Source organism: Pagrus pagrus (assembly GCF_965226575.1).
Source record: "Pagrus pagrus genome assembly, chromosome: 20".
NCBI lineage: Eukaryota > Metazoa > Chordata > Actinopteri > Spariformes > Sparidae > Pagrus > Pagrus pagrus.
Genome location: NC_140207.1, coordinates 14,884,273 through 14,899,742, shown reverse-complemented (window position 1 = coordinate 14,899,742; position 15,470 = coordinate 14,884,273). Strand labels below are relative to the sequence as shown.

The 15,470-nt window shown below is 40.1% G+C and overlaps 4 protein-coding genes across 4 annotated transcripts in view; 1 reads left to right on the top strand and 3 right to left on the bottom strand.

Annotated features, from left to right (window-relative positions):
- Positions 1–4,624, top strand: part of cntnap2a (contactin associated protein 2a) — a 316,263-nt gene extending 311,639 nt beyond the window's left edge. The window contains exons 25-26 of the mRNA XM_084340352.1: positions 1,061–1,126; positions 2,079–4,624. Coding sequence (XP_084196478.1) covers positions 1,061–1,126; positions 2,079–2,278 — 266 coding nt within the window. The 3' untranslated portion in view covers positions 2,279–4,624. The remainder of the gene's footprint in view (positions 1–1,060; positions 1,127–2,078) is intronic.
- A 2,348-nt stretch (positions 4,625–6,972) lies between these two features.
- Positions 6,973–8,727, bottom strand: LOC311249409 (lipocalin-like). Its single transcript, XM_084340424.1, has 6 exons — positions 8,416–8,727; positions 8,124–8,263; positions 7,936–8,015; positions 7,730–7,843; positions 7,510–7,611; positions 6,973–7,416 (listed from the first exon to the last, which is right to left on the bottom strand). Exons 1-6 carry the CDS (start codon positions 8,710–8,712, stop codon positions 7,397–7,399), a joined length of 753 nt encoding a protein of 250 aa, XP_084196550.1. The 5' UTR covers positions 8,713–8,727; the 3' UTR covers positions 6,973–7,396.
- Positions 8,728–9,747: 1,020 nt separating this feature from the next.
- On the bottom strand, positions 9,748–14,479 carry c8g (complement component 8, gamma polypeptide). The gene is made up of 7 exons (XM_084340913.1): positions 13,610–14,479; positions 12,435–12,580; positions 11,803–11,870; positions 11,613–11,720; positions 11,358–11,462; positions 11,150–11,185; positions 9,748–9,957 (listed from the first exon to the last, which is right to left on the bottom strand). Exons 1-7 carry the CDS (start codon positions 14,006–14,008, stop codon positions 9,938–9,940), a joined length of 882 nt encoding a protein of 293 aa, XP_084197039.1. The 5' UTR covers positions 14,009–14,479; the 3' UTR covers positions 9,748–9,937.
- Positions 14,480–14,571: 92 nt separating this feature from the next.
- Positions 14,572–15,470, bottom strand: part of msrb2 (methionine sulfoxide reductase B2) — a 3,401-nt gene continuing 2,502 nt past the window's right edge. The window contains exon 5 of the mRNA XM_084340914.1: positions 14,572–15,470. This exon is cut by the window's right edge and continues 74 nt beyond it. Coding sequence (XP_084197040.1) covers positions 15,422–15,470 — 49 coding nt within the window. The 3' untranslated portion in view covers positions 14,572–15,421.

Here is a 15,470-nt window from a genome sequence, read left to right as displayed (position 1 = left end):
ATACACTTACATGCTCAGATACTACACTAGTGTGTAGTATTTCAGAGTGTGTATGCAGCCGTTTTTCCTCAGGCTTGGTGCCAACAGTGCCTTTGGGAACGTTATCCTCCGAGCGCTATCAGAGATCGATCACATACATTGACCTGGACTCCAGGTCCGAACTCCCGGTCAGCTTCCCCCCATCCTATCACAGGAAGGATTAATATTAACTCTGCTTTACATTTTCTATAGATAGATCTGATCTGTAATTCATCCAGTCCTCCCTCGATGATCATCGTCATCTCATTGATTGAACTTTAAGTTTTTACTTTACTGGTCCTCTCCTCTCTGCTCTCTCTGTCCTCGTCTCTCATCTTTTGATGATGAATTCTTGGCATTTTATCCAAGCACGCCCAAGCTGCTGACATCCTATAATTAGTCTGATTGCTCTCTCTTCTCCACTATCACCTTCCATTTTCTCCCCCTTTTCCCTCCTCAGCCTCCTCTTCGCCATCTTACTCATGCTCTTTGGAGAACGATGCAGTCAGCAGCAGAAATAGCTGACAGCTCATTCCAGGGTTAAGCCGTTTGTGGGAGTGTACTCGTGTTTGCAGGTTGTTGCGTGCTGTAACGTTTGATGATGCGTGTCTGCAGCTCTATCTATGCTTTTACACTTGTGTTTCTGTAAGGACAAATGTAAAAAACTGTTATTGGAGATAACAGCAATATCTTTGTTCTCATGTTATTAGATGATTGCTGATGATGAAGTGTGTTCTGTTTTTGCTTCAATGTTGAAAAAACAAAACTTTCTAGTTATAATTCAGCACGAGTAATGCCTACAATTAATCCATGTGACTTTTTGACTTTTATTTTTGTGTTGCCGCAAGCAGTACTGTGACTGTCTGTATTTTCCTGACCTTGAAACCCATTGGTTTGGCCTTTTCATGTGCACAAATTGCTCTAGTGTAGCTATTCAAGTTAGTTATTTTACTAGTATGAATATAAAACACTTTCTTTTAGTCTATTTATGTGTAAATATTTGGTTTGAACGTTTCTTCCTTCTTGCTGTACTCAAATGCAGAATACCCTTTCAATGAGGAGAGAGTGATACCTGATGGGGTCAACAGAGACTCGGCCATCATTGGAGGTAAGTATCGATTTGAGGTGTCGAGTGGTGAATTCATATTACATGCTCAAAAGTAACATCAGCACAAACCACTGATTGGGTTGTGCTGAAAAGTAATTTAAGATGTTTGTGGTCCTGAGCTGTTTAAATATAAAAAAGTATTAGACATTTTGTCACTTTTGCTGTTTCTCTATAATGTCATACCGTAGAAAAATAAATGTCTTTTAACATAGATTGTTAAAAGAATCATCAATCAGTCATTGTGAGAGACTCTCTTGTGAAATGCCACCAATTTAGGACTTAAAACCTTAACACGGTTACCCCCAAATTTTTATCAATTTCCAATAAAGGACAACTCTGATACCACTAAAATCAGCCAACATCCAGATACAGACACAGCCACACACTACAGTGGGTCAAAAGTGATTGTGATTAAAGTAAACCTTTAACTTAAGTCATAACATTACTTATTGTGACAAACATGCTTATTTTAACCCAAACCATGATCTTTTCCGAGACCTAACCAAGTAGTTGGGTGCCTTAAATCCAACCAAACACACAATAATCATGTGACAAAGAAGGTCCGCTATGTCTGTCGCTGGGAGGCCTCCTCTCCAAAGATAACATACGTTGTTTTGGGAGTCATCAGCAATCGACCTATCCCGTCGTTTAGGTATGAGGGCGTGTTGACGACAATGGGGCTACAACTGTGAAAGCAGCAGTGAAAATGCTCATTATAATTTACCAAAGACATTCAATAGATTCTTCCATTTGAGAGACTGGAACAAGGGGCTGTTGAGCAGTTTTCTTTATAAAATGCCTCAAATGATTGATCAGATGTATTTTCTGTCAATGAACTATTAACTAAATCGACTAAATGTTTACACTGAAACCTTGCTCCAGAGTTGGTTAGTTGAAAAGTAGTAGATGTGATTAAAAGTACCCAATAACATGATGTCTGTGTCCTCTGCAGGTATCATCGCAGTGGTGATCTTCACCATCTTATGTACTCTGGTGTTCCTGATCCGCTACATGTTCCGTCACAAAGGCACCTACCACACCAACGAAGCCAAGGGCAGCGGGGAGTCCGCCGGCGAATCCGCGGACACGGCCATCATCGGCACGGACAACCCAGAAACCATCGACGAATCAAAGAAGGAGTGGTTCATCTAACAGCCAATTATGGGACTTTTAGAGAGGAAGTGATTCGTCAGACCACCAGTTGCCACAGAGATGGAGGCGGTTTAATTCAATGACGAATCACGCGAGAAATGAAGGAAAGGCCATTCAATAGGACAATAATCTCCCAGGGAGGGCAGGGACGTGGGAAAGACGTGTACATAAATCTTTTTGTTTGTTTGTTTGTTTTTTGTTTTTTTTTATATATCCAGAGTATTAGAAAGAGAAGAGGGACAGTTATGCAGCGGAGCACAGCTGTAAGACACTGTACATGTATATACTAACCGGCTTGTCCTTCTTTGTATTGTGCTTGGGAGTTTTCAGGAGTTCTTTGAATACTGTATATGACAAATAATTATACTTACTGGGTCGTGTGATAGCACAGATTTATTGCCAGTCTCTGTTGCATTTTGATTTTATTTTTTAACAAAAATCTTATATCAAAAATGATCAAATCAACATGCCAAACCCTTTATTTTCCCTCATTTATCAGGCTGCGGTTGCACCAGCCTGTCAACGCTCGACATATCGACATGCCACCAACAGTATCCTGTGGTAATATAGAGGTGAATGTGGATGCCAAAAAAATCACTTTGTAAATACAATATTTTGTGTTTTTTTTTTTTCTTTTTAAAGATTTATCCAGAGTCCGATACATACAGTAAACACTAATGAAAAATGTCAGATCTATATTACAATGATATCATATGTCTGTCCATTACATTATATATGTATGAAATATAGTTTTTATGTTTAAATCTTATGACATTCGATTGTATGGGACATTCCTTTCTGAGGAAGGGCAGAGAGGGGTTTCTCAGAGCATGATGGGAAATCATGACACTCCATTGTTGGTTCAGCTCAGAACGGCAGCTTTCTTTTCATCTGGAATGGGTGAAACTGGGAGCCTTTACTCATTCAGACTTGAGTAGTCGGTTTCTTTCTTTGCCAAACACTTGAGTCTTACGTCATTTACCAATGAGTTCAGATATTTGCGTTGAACTTTAGATTTTCAGTTGACATTTTTACAACTTGGACCGACGTTGGGCAGTGGCTTTACACTGCATGCATGCACCTGCGCGTATATGTGTAGGTCAGATGAATAGGATTTGTTTTGTTGCACAGACAGATTGCCAGAAAAGACAGTTAGGAAAGTGAAACAGATGAGATCCAACTACTTTCCTGACACTTGATTAGCTGTTTTGATGCGCTAAACTCTATGTATTAAGTTGGTTAGCAGCATTAAACAAATACAATCATTAACACCTAATATTTGTTCAAGATCTGTGAGTTAAGATGATAATTGGCTTACTTATCCATTGTGTGCCTTCAAGGTGTCGAGCCATGATGTCACCTTGGCCCCGACTACTTAACACAAACTCACTACAATAACGTGACTGCTGCTGCGTTAATTCTCATTAATTAGAGTTTTCAGGTGTTTGTGTTCTTCTTGATTTAAGTGGTGCTGTTTTCACTTACCAATGGGTCGGGTTAAAAAAATCCAGCAAAGTTCTCTTAAATCCAAAAAAAAGTCAGACTTTTTTAAACAAAGCTCTGTGCATTGTTATGCAGAAGGATCAGCTACACTGACGTGCAGGAGAGCTGCGCCCTATACGGTACAAAAGCCGTTTACACCTACGCTCTGTGATGCACATACACACGCAAACATGCATGTCGGATAGAGCATGAGTCAAGGTTGTTTGTTCAATTACAAGAGCAACGTGTTCAGGATGAGGAGGCTGCTGCTTTGTCAACACTGAATTGAGCTTCACTCTTACAGTGCCACTGTTGTCCTACATACATTCAAAAGATGTACAATGTGTATTTTCTAACCATGTTATTTTTCCTGTCATTGTTGGGTACGTTTACCTTGCCGTAGCATTTACAGAACGGTGTGTTCCAGTGGAAACCAGCTGCCAACTTTGTTATTTTGTTGTGAATTTGCTTTATCATGTGTCTGTCTGGTGAAACTGCTGCCATGTCACCCTGTTTCATGAATGATTTTGTACATCCTCGTCACCTCGTGGTTGAGTGCTAACTGTAGATCACTTCATCGAAGACATTAGGACAGCTGGTGAACTCAGCCTGCCTTCTTCTGCGGCCTCAAAGAAGACTTTTTCAGTCCACACATCACATCCATGAAGGCAAACGAGTGACTTTCCTTTCTTTTTTAAATAATTATATTACTCGGACTATACATAAACACGCACACACATTCTTGACATGTGGTTAGAGCAGAACGATGATGGTAATGGATTATCAGCTCCAACAGACAAAACCATAACCCATATGTTTTTCTTTCAGTTCTGTTGAGTTCAATAAAGAGTGTTTGATCTTTGATCTCAGTGTTTTTCTGTGCAACTCTTTAACACTTATCAATCAAGATATTAAAGACATTCATGGGACATCTGGAGTTTTATACTGTGTATAGTAATAATCATAACATGCCTTTCAATTTGACTCATGACATACAGCTACAGTACATGTCACAGCCCTTTAATTAAATGAAACTGACATAAAATAAAAAGATAATTAAGAAGTGCAGATGCAGTAAATTATTTCTTTTGCAGGATGAGTCAAAAACAATTACTACTGTAATAGCCACCATTAATAAATGGTAAATATATAGTTAATTAAACTTTAGTTAACCATTATTTCACTGTTTATTGTTATGTTGCAACTTGTGTTTATAATTTAAGACACATTGTAAATGATTAATAATTATATCTATAAACATTATTTGGAGGGCCAATATAAAGTTGCATTAAATCTTTTATAAACCTTTACAATTGCTTAATAAATGGTTAATAAAGCATTTCATTCTTTTTTTCTATAGTGAAATAACTCTTAACTTAAGTTAAATGAACTATAAACTTATCATTTATTAATGATGGTTATGGTTAAGTGTTACCAATAAATCACAAAGCTGCAAACACATCATCTTTTTGAAAAATATGGTACCCTCTAGATTCATTGGCGGTGGCCCTCACTCTGCCTCAGCTGACAGACTGAACTTAAGAAAGGCCCCTGCTCAACCTCACGTTTGTAATGAATCTGTTCACTTTGTTCGGCCCTGCAAATGCGGCACCACACTGACAGCGGTGGGTGACAAAGCGAAGGCTGGCCTAACTCATTTTCATACCTGTTGAGTTTGCAGGCCTGAAATCTAGTAGACGAAAGTTGAAAAATGTGAAGAGGGAATGAAAACAACTACACAAATTGTCTAACTGGTGATTTTCTGTCTGAACCTTATGTCAGTCCTCACTCAATATATCACATTCTGAGAGAAATTACAATATTTTTTTGTAATTCTATCTACATTATATCTATTGTATCGATCCAGCTATCTCTTGCCCTTACGAGGATTTTGGAAGCAGCTCATTTTTCACACATTTAAAAGTTATACTCATTTGGTGTTTGCAGGCTTTGTCACAGGATGTTATTGTCATTAGCTTATGATGGCCAGTTCAATAAAATGTGAAGGCCTGTCAGAGACAGGTGATAGACTGCCCCCTTGTGGTCAGATGGTGTAACTTCTTACAGACGTGGAAAAAACAGCATTCACTGTATTTGTCCCTACTGTGAGGGTAAGTGTATTCAACAGGATGGATTACACCACATCAACAGGTACTAACAAAATAGATATGAGAAGAACGATAAAACTTGTTAATCATTCTACGATTTAAAAAAAAACAAAAAACTTAAGACTATGAAATTAGTATGTATAATAGTAAACATCTTTTAAAAAAACAATGTCTACACAAAGTGTACTTATGAGGCTGTACAAGCAGAGCAAACAATGAGAATTAGCTTTGTGCTCTGGGAGGTTCAATATGCTAACTGACTTAATTAGGATGTGTCAGTCACATCAATGTTTTCAGTCCAATAATCATGAACAGTGCTCAAAACATATTTATAATGAGATTTAAAGCCTTGACCACTGCTCAGTGCTCAACAGTCTGTGTGTGTGTGTGTGTGTGTGTGTGTGTGTGTGTGTGTGTGCCTTTATTTCTGACCTGGCCTGCTCCTAGGCTACTCTTTTAGCATTAGCATTGCACATCTTGTAACACTCGCGAATGTTATCTTTTTATCGTCTCTTTTACTCCAAACATTCTTAATAGTCTTATTCTTTTTAAAGAGTAACTAAACCCCTAGGTTTTGGCTGAGGTGCAACTAGTCTGGAAATTTAAAAAATGCCTTGATTCTGAGTGGGGCTCCAGGAGCAGTTAAGACACGCCAAGTCACTCTGTCAGCCTCCAACAGAGCCCTCCATTTCATGGAGGTTGTGACACTCAAAAGATTTATCCACCGTTTTACAGACACTTCTTACACAATGTTAGCTTATGGGGAAAACTTGTCAACAGATTGCTGCCTAAAGTTGCTACACTTCCATTAGAAGACCAAACCTATTAAGCTGACACTTATTTTTTCCATTTCAATAGTAAAACCAAGATATTTTTAGACTTTTGACAGCCCTATGTGTTTTGTATCCTCACTTGTGACAAACCCTTAAACTTCCTGACAAACACTATACACTATGGTAATGTGCTTTAGTATTTCTGGGGATCTGTTTTTTTTTTTTTCTTAATGTCTGTTAATTACCAACAGGAGACAGTATGTGGCGTAATTTACAGTATTAAGCAGTTTGAAAAACTGCTGCTTCTCTGCCAAGAAGGACTCACACAGCATTAAACGTGTATTTATTATTTTATTGGCTTATTTCAACAAAAGATAAAACACTACAAAAGAAAATCAGCAGTTAAAAAAGTCACGCTTGTAATAAAAACAAACAAGTAAACTGACAACTTTCACAGTCTCCTCCATTCCTTCCCTTTGTCTTACGATCAGCCCTTTGCTGTTCCGCTCTGATGACACACAGTTAATGCGTGAGCTGGAGAGAATGAGGTCTGAATTGGGATCAGGGTTGGTCTTTGGTAGGCAGCAGGGATTGGAGCAAAAATGCTTGAGTTTAATTGTCTCAGGTGCAACTTTGTGATGCGGCAGACAGACACCACGGCAAGAGGGGTGGGGGGGGGGGGGGTGCACAAGACTCTTCTGAGATGAAAGCCTGCGAGCTCAGAGAGCAGGAGATCAGGAATAGCAGGGGACACCTCAGACCTCAGGACACTCAGCTGTAATAACACAAATGGAGAGGTCAGTGAGCACGGGTCTGAACTGTTTACAGTAACAGTTCAAATGCATGGATAACAATATTTATGACATACCATTCTGAGGCAGCATGACAATGTTGTCGGCAAGGATGCCGGTCTCCAGTGAGAACTGCAGGAACTTCTGCTGCATGATGGCATTGGCCTCAGTGGTGCGACCTGCAAACACAGAATGGGATGATTTAACCTAATCCTGAATCCACCAATTCAACACACACTGCCTCCCCACAGAGACACACAACACCAGCTGCTGTGGTGTGACCGATGGCAGACTTACTGTAAAGCTTGTTGAGGACCTCAGACACTCCGTCCTTTGTCTTGATTGTGTGGACCAGGGCATAGTCATTGTACACAATATCAACAATGCGCATGTCGTTCTCATTGTTCCAAACTGAGGAAAGCAGAAATACAAAAGTCAGGCTGTTGAATTTTTGCATTTGCATTTCTCTTATTTGTTAATGCTTGTGTTTGTGCTCTACTCACCCTGGCTACGGAAGGTGAAGCGTCCTGGAGTCTCGGTTTTCTTTGCAAGATGGGTCATTCTCCAGCAGGTACCATCAGCACTACAAAGAACCAGGTCTGTGTTACTCATCATTATTTTTCTACATGAGAATCTTCAGGATATTTGGACTTTTTTGGCACTTTGAAGAACATATTAGTTAGTCACTCACTTCAGGTTGGCATAAGAGAGGTCAAGGTCTCCTCCAGCAGTTGGCACCAACATGGCAGTGCCTATCTTCATCCCTGCCTTGTGGTTCACAAACCACTGAGCGTTAGTGGCAAAGCCGACCATGTACCACTTTCCTGCCGCCTGAAAGAAAGACAGACAATCGGAAACAAAGGGTGAGAGGTTATCTAATCTGCAGCACATGCATCAACCACTGAGTTCAATACTAAGAACTTTCCAGTGCTCTTTTCCCTGTGATTTTCCAAATTTCTTGCAGTGTAAGGCTTCTCTCTTACCTTTTCCAGGTCGAAGTCTCTCATAGGCGTAACATCGACGCAGGCAGCCAGGGTGCACATCAGGGTGGCCAGCATGCTCAGCAGTGTGTTCCTCATGGCTTTTCCGTGATCTGGGGCTTCTCCTGCAGTGAAGTGAAGTATCAGGACGAGGTGAGGAGGAAGAGGCCAGCGGAGGCTTCTTATATCCTGCAGAGTCCTGCTCCCCATCCTCCTCCTTCTCCTGTCTCCTCCTCCCTCCTTCCCTCCTACCGCTCGCTTGTGCATTACAAAAACTCTTTGGCCTTCTCCCACCGGCATGCAAATCAGTGCCGTTACACAACTGGCACGTGTGGATGGAGGAGGGGGAGGTGAGGAGAGAAGAAAAGGCAGAGTGGATACATAATAGGGTCCTTTTTAACACCTCTCCCCCTCTCCCGCCTCCTTCACAAATGCTCTCGCATGCCTGGACTGTTAAAACAGCTGTTTGGTAAGAGCGCAACTTTCTTAAACATTTGCACGTGAAAACTCCAAAAAACACACACCACATACATGATAAGGAAGAAGTGATTTGAGGCACTTTTGCTGAGTTTTAGCATCCTTAAAAAAGAGCTCAAATCAACTCTCGGAGCCAATAAATTAGGCTAGAAATAAGATACAAATTAGAACTTTCTGGATAGTTTACCATTACTCATAAAAAGCTCTGCCAGTGTTGCACACAATGGCTGGATTGTTCTCATTTCTAGTGTGAATAGTTTCATTAAACTTTATGAGACACTGGGAATTTAACAGATTCCTTTCACTCTTTTTCAGTTTTGTAACAACACATTGAGAAGAGACGTTTGATGAGCTGTATCGTCTTGTTTGACCTCAAATGTTGCACAAATCTCTGCTTTATGTGGTAAATAATACCCCCTACCTACCCTCTGTGCAGTTTACATTGAGAAAACGTATTGACGGACTCATCAGAGCTCCTTTTGTCTCCTTTTGACAGGCACCGACTTGCAACCAGCTGGTTATGTAACAAACACATAGACAAACGCACAGAGGTGCTGGGAGGAGCTAGAGGCCTGAGTGTTAGAGAAGTGCATTCGGTAACCTAGTTTTGTAACTAAACTCTGTCAACCCCCTTTTTTGGGCTTCACATCTGGGCTGCATTAACTCCAACACCACCCCCACCCCCCTCTTTGTGTCCTCACACACACACCCCAAAGCATGAATGCATACAGACACACTGTGAATGTTAAATCTCAGGATAAAAAAAGAGGGATGGAGTTTACATAATAATAAAACTCACCACAGAATCAGCTGGCAGCAGATAAGGCCCATTGTGGAATTTATTTATTTATTTTTTAACCTGAACACATTTGACAGTAAGTTGATTGTGCTCCATTTTGTTTTATTGATCTGTAACTGGTAACATTTAAAGTTTACAGTTTCACAAATGTAACGTGAATATCCGACAAATGATACAACATTCAGATATTTGCGTGAGAAGTGCCGAACACTGCGAGGCCGAGTCTGTCTTCTGCGCGGCTCTGCCTCCTCAGCATGTAGGGACACAGTCTGTATAAAAAAGAGCAACAGGTTAAATAACATACATAGAAGCTGTGCTCCTGTTTTAATTGGACGGTGGAGGTTGAATAACGTGCTGTTGACAAAGTTTGAATAACTGATCGTTACACAAGTCAAATTCAACACATGTGCAGCCTGAGGGGCAAACGTGAAAACTGTTGGGGAAGGTCACGGCAGCAGGTCATTGGATTCCTCAGAGATCTGCTCTCCGCCAGTCTCTAACTCTCTCTTTCCCTCTCTCCACTAAAGCCATGTTTCCTGTGCTTTTGCAAAAATTGTTATTGCTGACATTTTTTATTGGATTCCTCACCAAGAATCCTTCTCTTATAAGCTCACATTGAATGCACTACTTATATATTTGAATGGAACATGTTTAAATGTTAAAACTGCAAGATTATCTAAAGGGAAACTGTGACTTAAAGGGTAAGTCCACCAATTTTACACATTATAAAGGTGTTTTTACAGGCCTTGCGGAGTACTACTGCATATGTGAAAAAAAGTAGTATAACACCTTTTTATGGCTCCAGAGGAAGCAGCTTATGATCTGATAAACTGCCTTCAGTGATGTCACTCAGTGGCTAAGTTGCATGGTGGGTAATGTAGGCGCAAGGTTTTGAAAAGGAAGACAAAGGCAATATAATACTATAATCTCTCTCTCAATGGCATTACTGCAGAAACGTGTCTTCCGCTTATACACAGTGTCGCCACATTATAATTAAATATAATTGCACACATGATAGTAATAATGAGTAACAGAAGAGATAACATATTTCATTATGTGGCAAAAATCGATGAGTGCATTCAACCACTGGCACGCAGCTGAACCGCAGCTGTGAAGGTGAAATGATGATCGACATGTAATGCATTGAACCAGTGAACGCTCTGGCTGTTACACCGAGAGGGATGAAATGTATGAAATAAGTCTAGAGCACTACAGAGCACAGACGAGATTCAGAATATGCTGCAGTGTGCAATGGTCTATGAAAATACCCAATATACTGTACGTTAAGCCTGCATGCTACACTGACAGCTAAAGGACTGAAAATCATTTGATTTCCAGAAAAGCCCTCTTCTTCCTTGAAAATGGTATTTCACACATGTTGGCGTGTCTATTTTTTATGTTAGTTGTATATATTTTTCTTTCTATCAAAGGACTGTGGCGAGCTGTTATTTCACTACTTACTGATCACATGGTCCCGGTCCACAGCACCACAGTGGCCTAGAAGGAGGAAAAAATAACAAACAGTTAAGAAGGCACCTACCTTTACAAATATGCTGAATACTGGAGATCTATTCAAGCTAGATTTTTGTGGTTTATTATGCCAGTTTACATTTAATATTGCTGTTGCTAACATAGTTTAATTTTATTTTTCAGGTGAATATGGACGTACTGTAGGGGGGGAAGGCGAAAAGGAACGCCAGTCCCAAATTTTGCTTTGCAGCCAGCTGCTCAAACTTGCTCAACATTGGCTCTGAGAGATCGTCGACAGTCCTGCCTGCACACAGAGCACAAAAACCAACATTATGATATTATAAATGCATGGTGCAATCTCAATTTAGAGTAAAACTTTACTATATGAATCACCACCTGGCTTTTTAATAATCTAAAATACCAAAACAAAGAGTCACATTGATCAGGAACCTACTATAGAGTTTCATGGTGATCTTCCCCAGTTTTTGGTAGTACATGATGGCATAGGAGTCGTAGTCTGTCTCCCCGATCACTATCTCAGTGTTCAGCACAGGGCGAGCTCCTGGTGGAGACAACAGGGAGCATGGTTCAACAAAAAGATGCTGCATTGAACTATAGGAAGTTAATAAAAGAGAGCCACTGACCTTTGAGTGTGAGTCGGCTTGAGGTTGATAAATGGTAGACCTGTAATATCTCCCAACACTGGTGATTACTGCGGCGAGAAGAGTGTGTGTCAGGTGAGACATCAAATATTCAGTGAAAACAGACTTTGTGATTGTGAATTTACAAACTGATCATCTAAAAGTGTGGAGTAGATTTGGCTTGTTCAAAACACCTGCGTGTGTTAACAGTTTGCTAGAGGAATTGTCAGATACATTTTGTATACTGTTTCATTATCTAACCACATGCCTCAGGCCTCAGCTTTCTAATATCTTATGAGAAAAACAACCCAAGAAACTGCTTCCCTGCTCGACCTAGCAGGATTTATATCCCTCAAATCATAACAAATATATAACGGAATGTCCCACAAAAACAACACAGCCCTTTTCTTTTTAAATTGTGTATCCCTTTGTGTTTGCAAAAGCCAGGTCAGAGTGACCTAAAAGTTTTTAAAATGAAGAGGGAAAGCAGATGGATTTAACTGTTCTACCTCCTTCTTCCTGTTTTTGAGGATACACAAATAATCAAACACATGTGGTCGGAGCATGAGGTCAGCGTGGTGTATATGCCCCCTCTGCTGATACATCAAGCAACACACGTAGACGGTGGTACTTACTGTCGCGTTTTAGTGCTAACAGACAGTATTTGGTCAGAGTCAGGGGAACGTGTGAGGTTCATGACTGTAGGCTCAACACTGGTTCCATGATTTATCAGGTAGGAGCATTTAGAGGCAGTGTTTAGGAGGTACCACACTCCTGTCATCTGTAACACATACAAGCAGGATCAGGCAGAGAGGAAAAATAACAAAGATGTTCACATATCTCCTACGACTCTGACCTGATATCTCCAAATGGAAAATAATCTGTGAGGCATTCTCAGAACAGGAAGTTATCATGTGATCCAGATCCCGTAAATCCTTTCTACCTTGTACCAGGACACAATGAACCCTAATTGAATATTTTGGGAAACATCTGAAACTTCCCCCATTCTCCTAATGAAGAGGACACATCTGTTTCAAATGTCCTGCTCTATTCATCAAATATTATTTCTCTGGAAAAAAAACCTTATTGCCTAAAACACCATATTGACACAATTACACAAGCATGTCCACACTGCCAGCCCCCACATTAATCAATAGCCGAGCAGACTTACATTCAAATGTTTCTATGATTAAGGGAAAATATGTCAAGAACCTTGGATAAAAGTTTGCTGAGGTAGCATTTAAATCTCAGCTGTTTTGGTATCCTGTTAGATAAGGAGACTATTCAATACATGGCAAGTGTACACAGAAAAAGTCCACTACCAGTTAGTTCTTCTTAAGGCAATATTAGCAGTATTCTAACAAACAAGTCAGAAACAAAATCGAACTGTCAGTGTGCAAAGGTCAGATAACGGCACACTGTGGTGCTCTCAGGCTGCGGCTGCAATCCTCTGCCTGGAAACAGACCTTTCTCTAATTCATCAAAGTGAGACTTTCTCACTTTTCTGCGTGGCTTTTTCAGGAATCTGTATTGTTTTTTCTGAATTTGTCAGGAATCTTAATTGAATAATATGTGGGGAAGATGGAAATTAAAAATGGTCACTTCATTCCAAGCCACATACAGTCTGGACTCTCTGCCTGTCTAGTTCTGTAACTTGTTTTAAAGGCAGCAGTCAAAAACACAGGATGAAATGAAAAACTACTAAATGATTACTAATAAAATCACAATTGTAGACCTAATGCAGACATAACAAGCAGAGATACACTGCTGTATATGATCTGTAACTGTGCCTCTTCCTCTGGTTTCTTACCCGCTGTATGTCAATGTTCTGTCCTGATGGGGTCACATCAATAGGGTCAACTTTGGTCTTCTTATGCGGTCGTCTTTGGGGTCGGGGTCGACTTACAGCCCCCCCCACAGCCTCAGTTGAACCCCACAGACACACGCACATCAACGCCACCACTGCCAACATGAAACGCCATACTCCAGCCATCCTAGCACTGACACTACTACACTCAATACAAGAATTGGTTTTCTTCTCCTGTAGGATTACTGAGGTTCCTGTGGTCTTATTTTCTAAACTCTTCTCGTCTTTTTGTATTGGCGTTTCTGTCCCCTCTGTCTCTGACTGCGGTCTACTATTCCCAATCTGCCTTGTCAACCTCAAACACACAGACACAGAAGAAATGCACAAATAGACAGGGAGCATGTGAAGCAGAGGATGGCTTGTTCAGTTAAATATTAACTTGGTTTACTGGCATTGATGAGTCCATACTGCAGCACTGTGATGTGTGCCTCTGAACTATAGGGGGCAGCCACAAATTGTTATTATCACTCCATCGAGCACAAGCCTAGAGGGGATTATGCGTTTGGTCGGGTGTTTGTGAGCACATCAAATTTCTTCATGTGTATCTGTCCATAGTAAACATGCTTCACAAATACACTCAAGAATCACACTTCCTCTCACAGGGTTGCTCTTTCTTTTTAAACTAAATCCCCTTGTTTTTGTATTGGGGTTTCCTGTCTCTGTCTGCAGTCAACTATTCTTTGCTCAAGCTCAAACACATAGACACAGACGAAATTCATAAAAAGATAGGGAGCAGGAGATAAACAACATGAGACAGGATGGCCTCTTAAGTTAAATATTAACATGGTTTACTGGCAGAAATGAGGCCATACTGCAGCTGAAATTATGACATGCTGCCATACTGCAGTGACTTAAAATCCTTAATAAACTCTGCAGTCAGTAAAGCATAACTGTAGATTCAGAGAGCAAATAAAATGTGAATTTATTGACAAATTATGAGTCAAGTTTGCATAAGTCTTAACAAAGACAAGTAATTTGATCTGCAAAGCAGCAAAATGCAATTTCATACCTTTATGTGTTTTGCAAGCTCTACATAAAGAGAGGTCTTCTTAATTCAGGCCCAGTGTATTTAGACATTTTTTCAGACATGAAGACAAACATTGAGAAAAAAAGAGATGACTGGTTGCTCTACATAACACAATGTTAGATAAACCGATAAAGATATAAATTTTGTTCTTGGAAAACGGGGTAAAAGTTATTTTTAAAAGCAGAGGCAATCCTGATATAAGAAAATGTATCAAATGAAGAAGAAATAATTTATTAAAATGCCTTAGTGGATTAATCATTAAGCCATTTTTAGTTAAGTCAAACATTATGAACTTTTGTAACATCATGGTGTTAGCCACTATGTCCATTAAAGTTATTCATCCAAACTACACTTAGAGACACACACCATTCACTTAAGATTCATTGAGATCAAATTTGCCCCTCAAAATGATTCAAAAAAACAATCATACTTGGTTGGGATGTGTGTTTTTCATTAAGTGACTGAGGAGATCATGTGAGATCAGCAGATTTGTAGACTTTCTCTCCAGGGCATATATCCAAAGTTTCTTTGGAGACTGAGCTCAGTTCAATGTCTTTCAGTTAGATATTCCACTTCCACCTACATTCAAACATTAAAACATGTCTCTCACTTCTAGACCTGTGTTGGTCAAAAACAGGGACTGAATGCTCTGACTCTGGACCTTCATGCTGCCTGGCCTGATGTGAAACAGTGTGTTTTCAGTGATTTCGGCAAGTCCGTGTAATTCATCAGTTTTCCTCAGGTTTGCCGTTTCCTCTGGCTTTAAAGGTGAGGGCC

What these genes read in the sequence shown, in the direction of transcription:
- c8g (XM_084340913.1), bottom strand. Translation starts at nt 14,008, where the DNA reads ATGCTCCCTGTCTATTTGTGCATTTCTTCTGTGTCTGTGTGTTTGAGG. An exon ending in AAGCCGACTCACACTCAAAG is followed by an intron (nt 11,721 to 11,802) that starts GTCAGTGGCTCT and finishes TGTCTCCACCAG; the next exon opens with GAGCTCGCCCTGTGCTGAAC. An exon ending in TTTCGCCTTCCCCCCCTACA is followed by an intron (nt 11,186 to 11,357) that starts GTACGTCCATAT and finishes TCCTCCTTCTAG; the next exon opens with GCCACTGTGGTGCTGTGGAC.
- LOC311249409 (XM_084340424.1), bottom strand. Translation starts at nt 8,712, where the DNA reads ATGCCGGTGGGAGAAGGCCAAAGAGTTTTTGTAATGCACAAGCGAGCG. An exon ending in CTCTCTTATGCCAACCTGAA is followed by an intron (nt 8,016 to 8,123) that starts GTGAGTGACTAA and finishes GGTTCTTTGTAG; the next exon opens with TGCTGATGGTACCTGCTGGA. An exon ending in TGTCATGCTGCCTCAGAATG is followed by an intron (nt 7,417 to 7,509) that starts GTATGTCATAAA and finishes GTGTTATTACAG; the next exon opens with CTGAGTGTCCTGAGGTCTGA.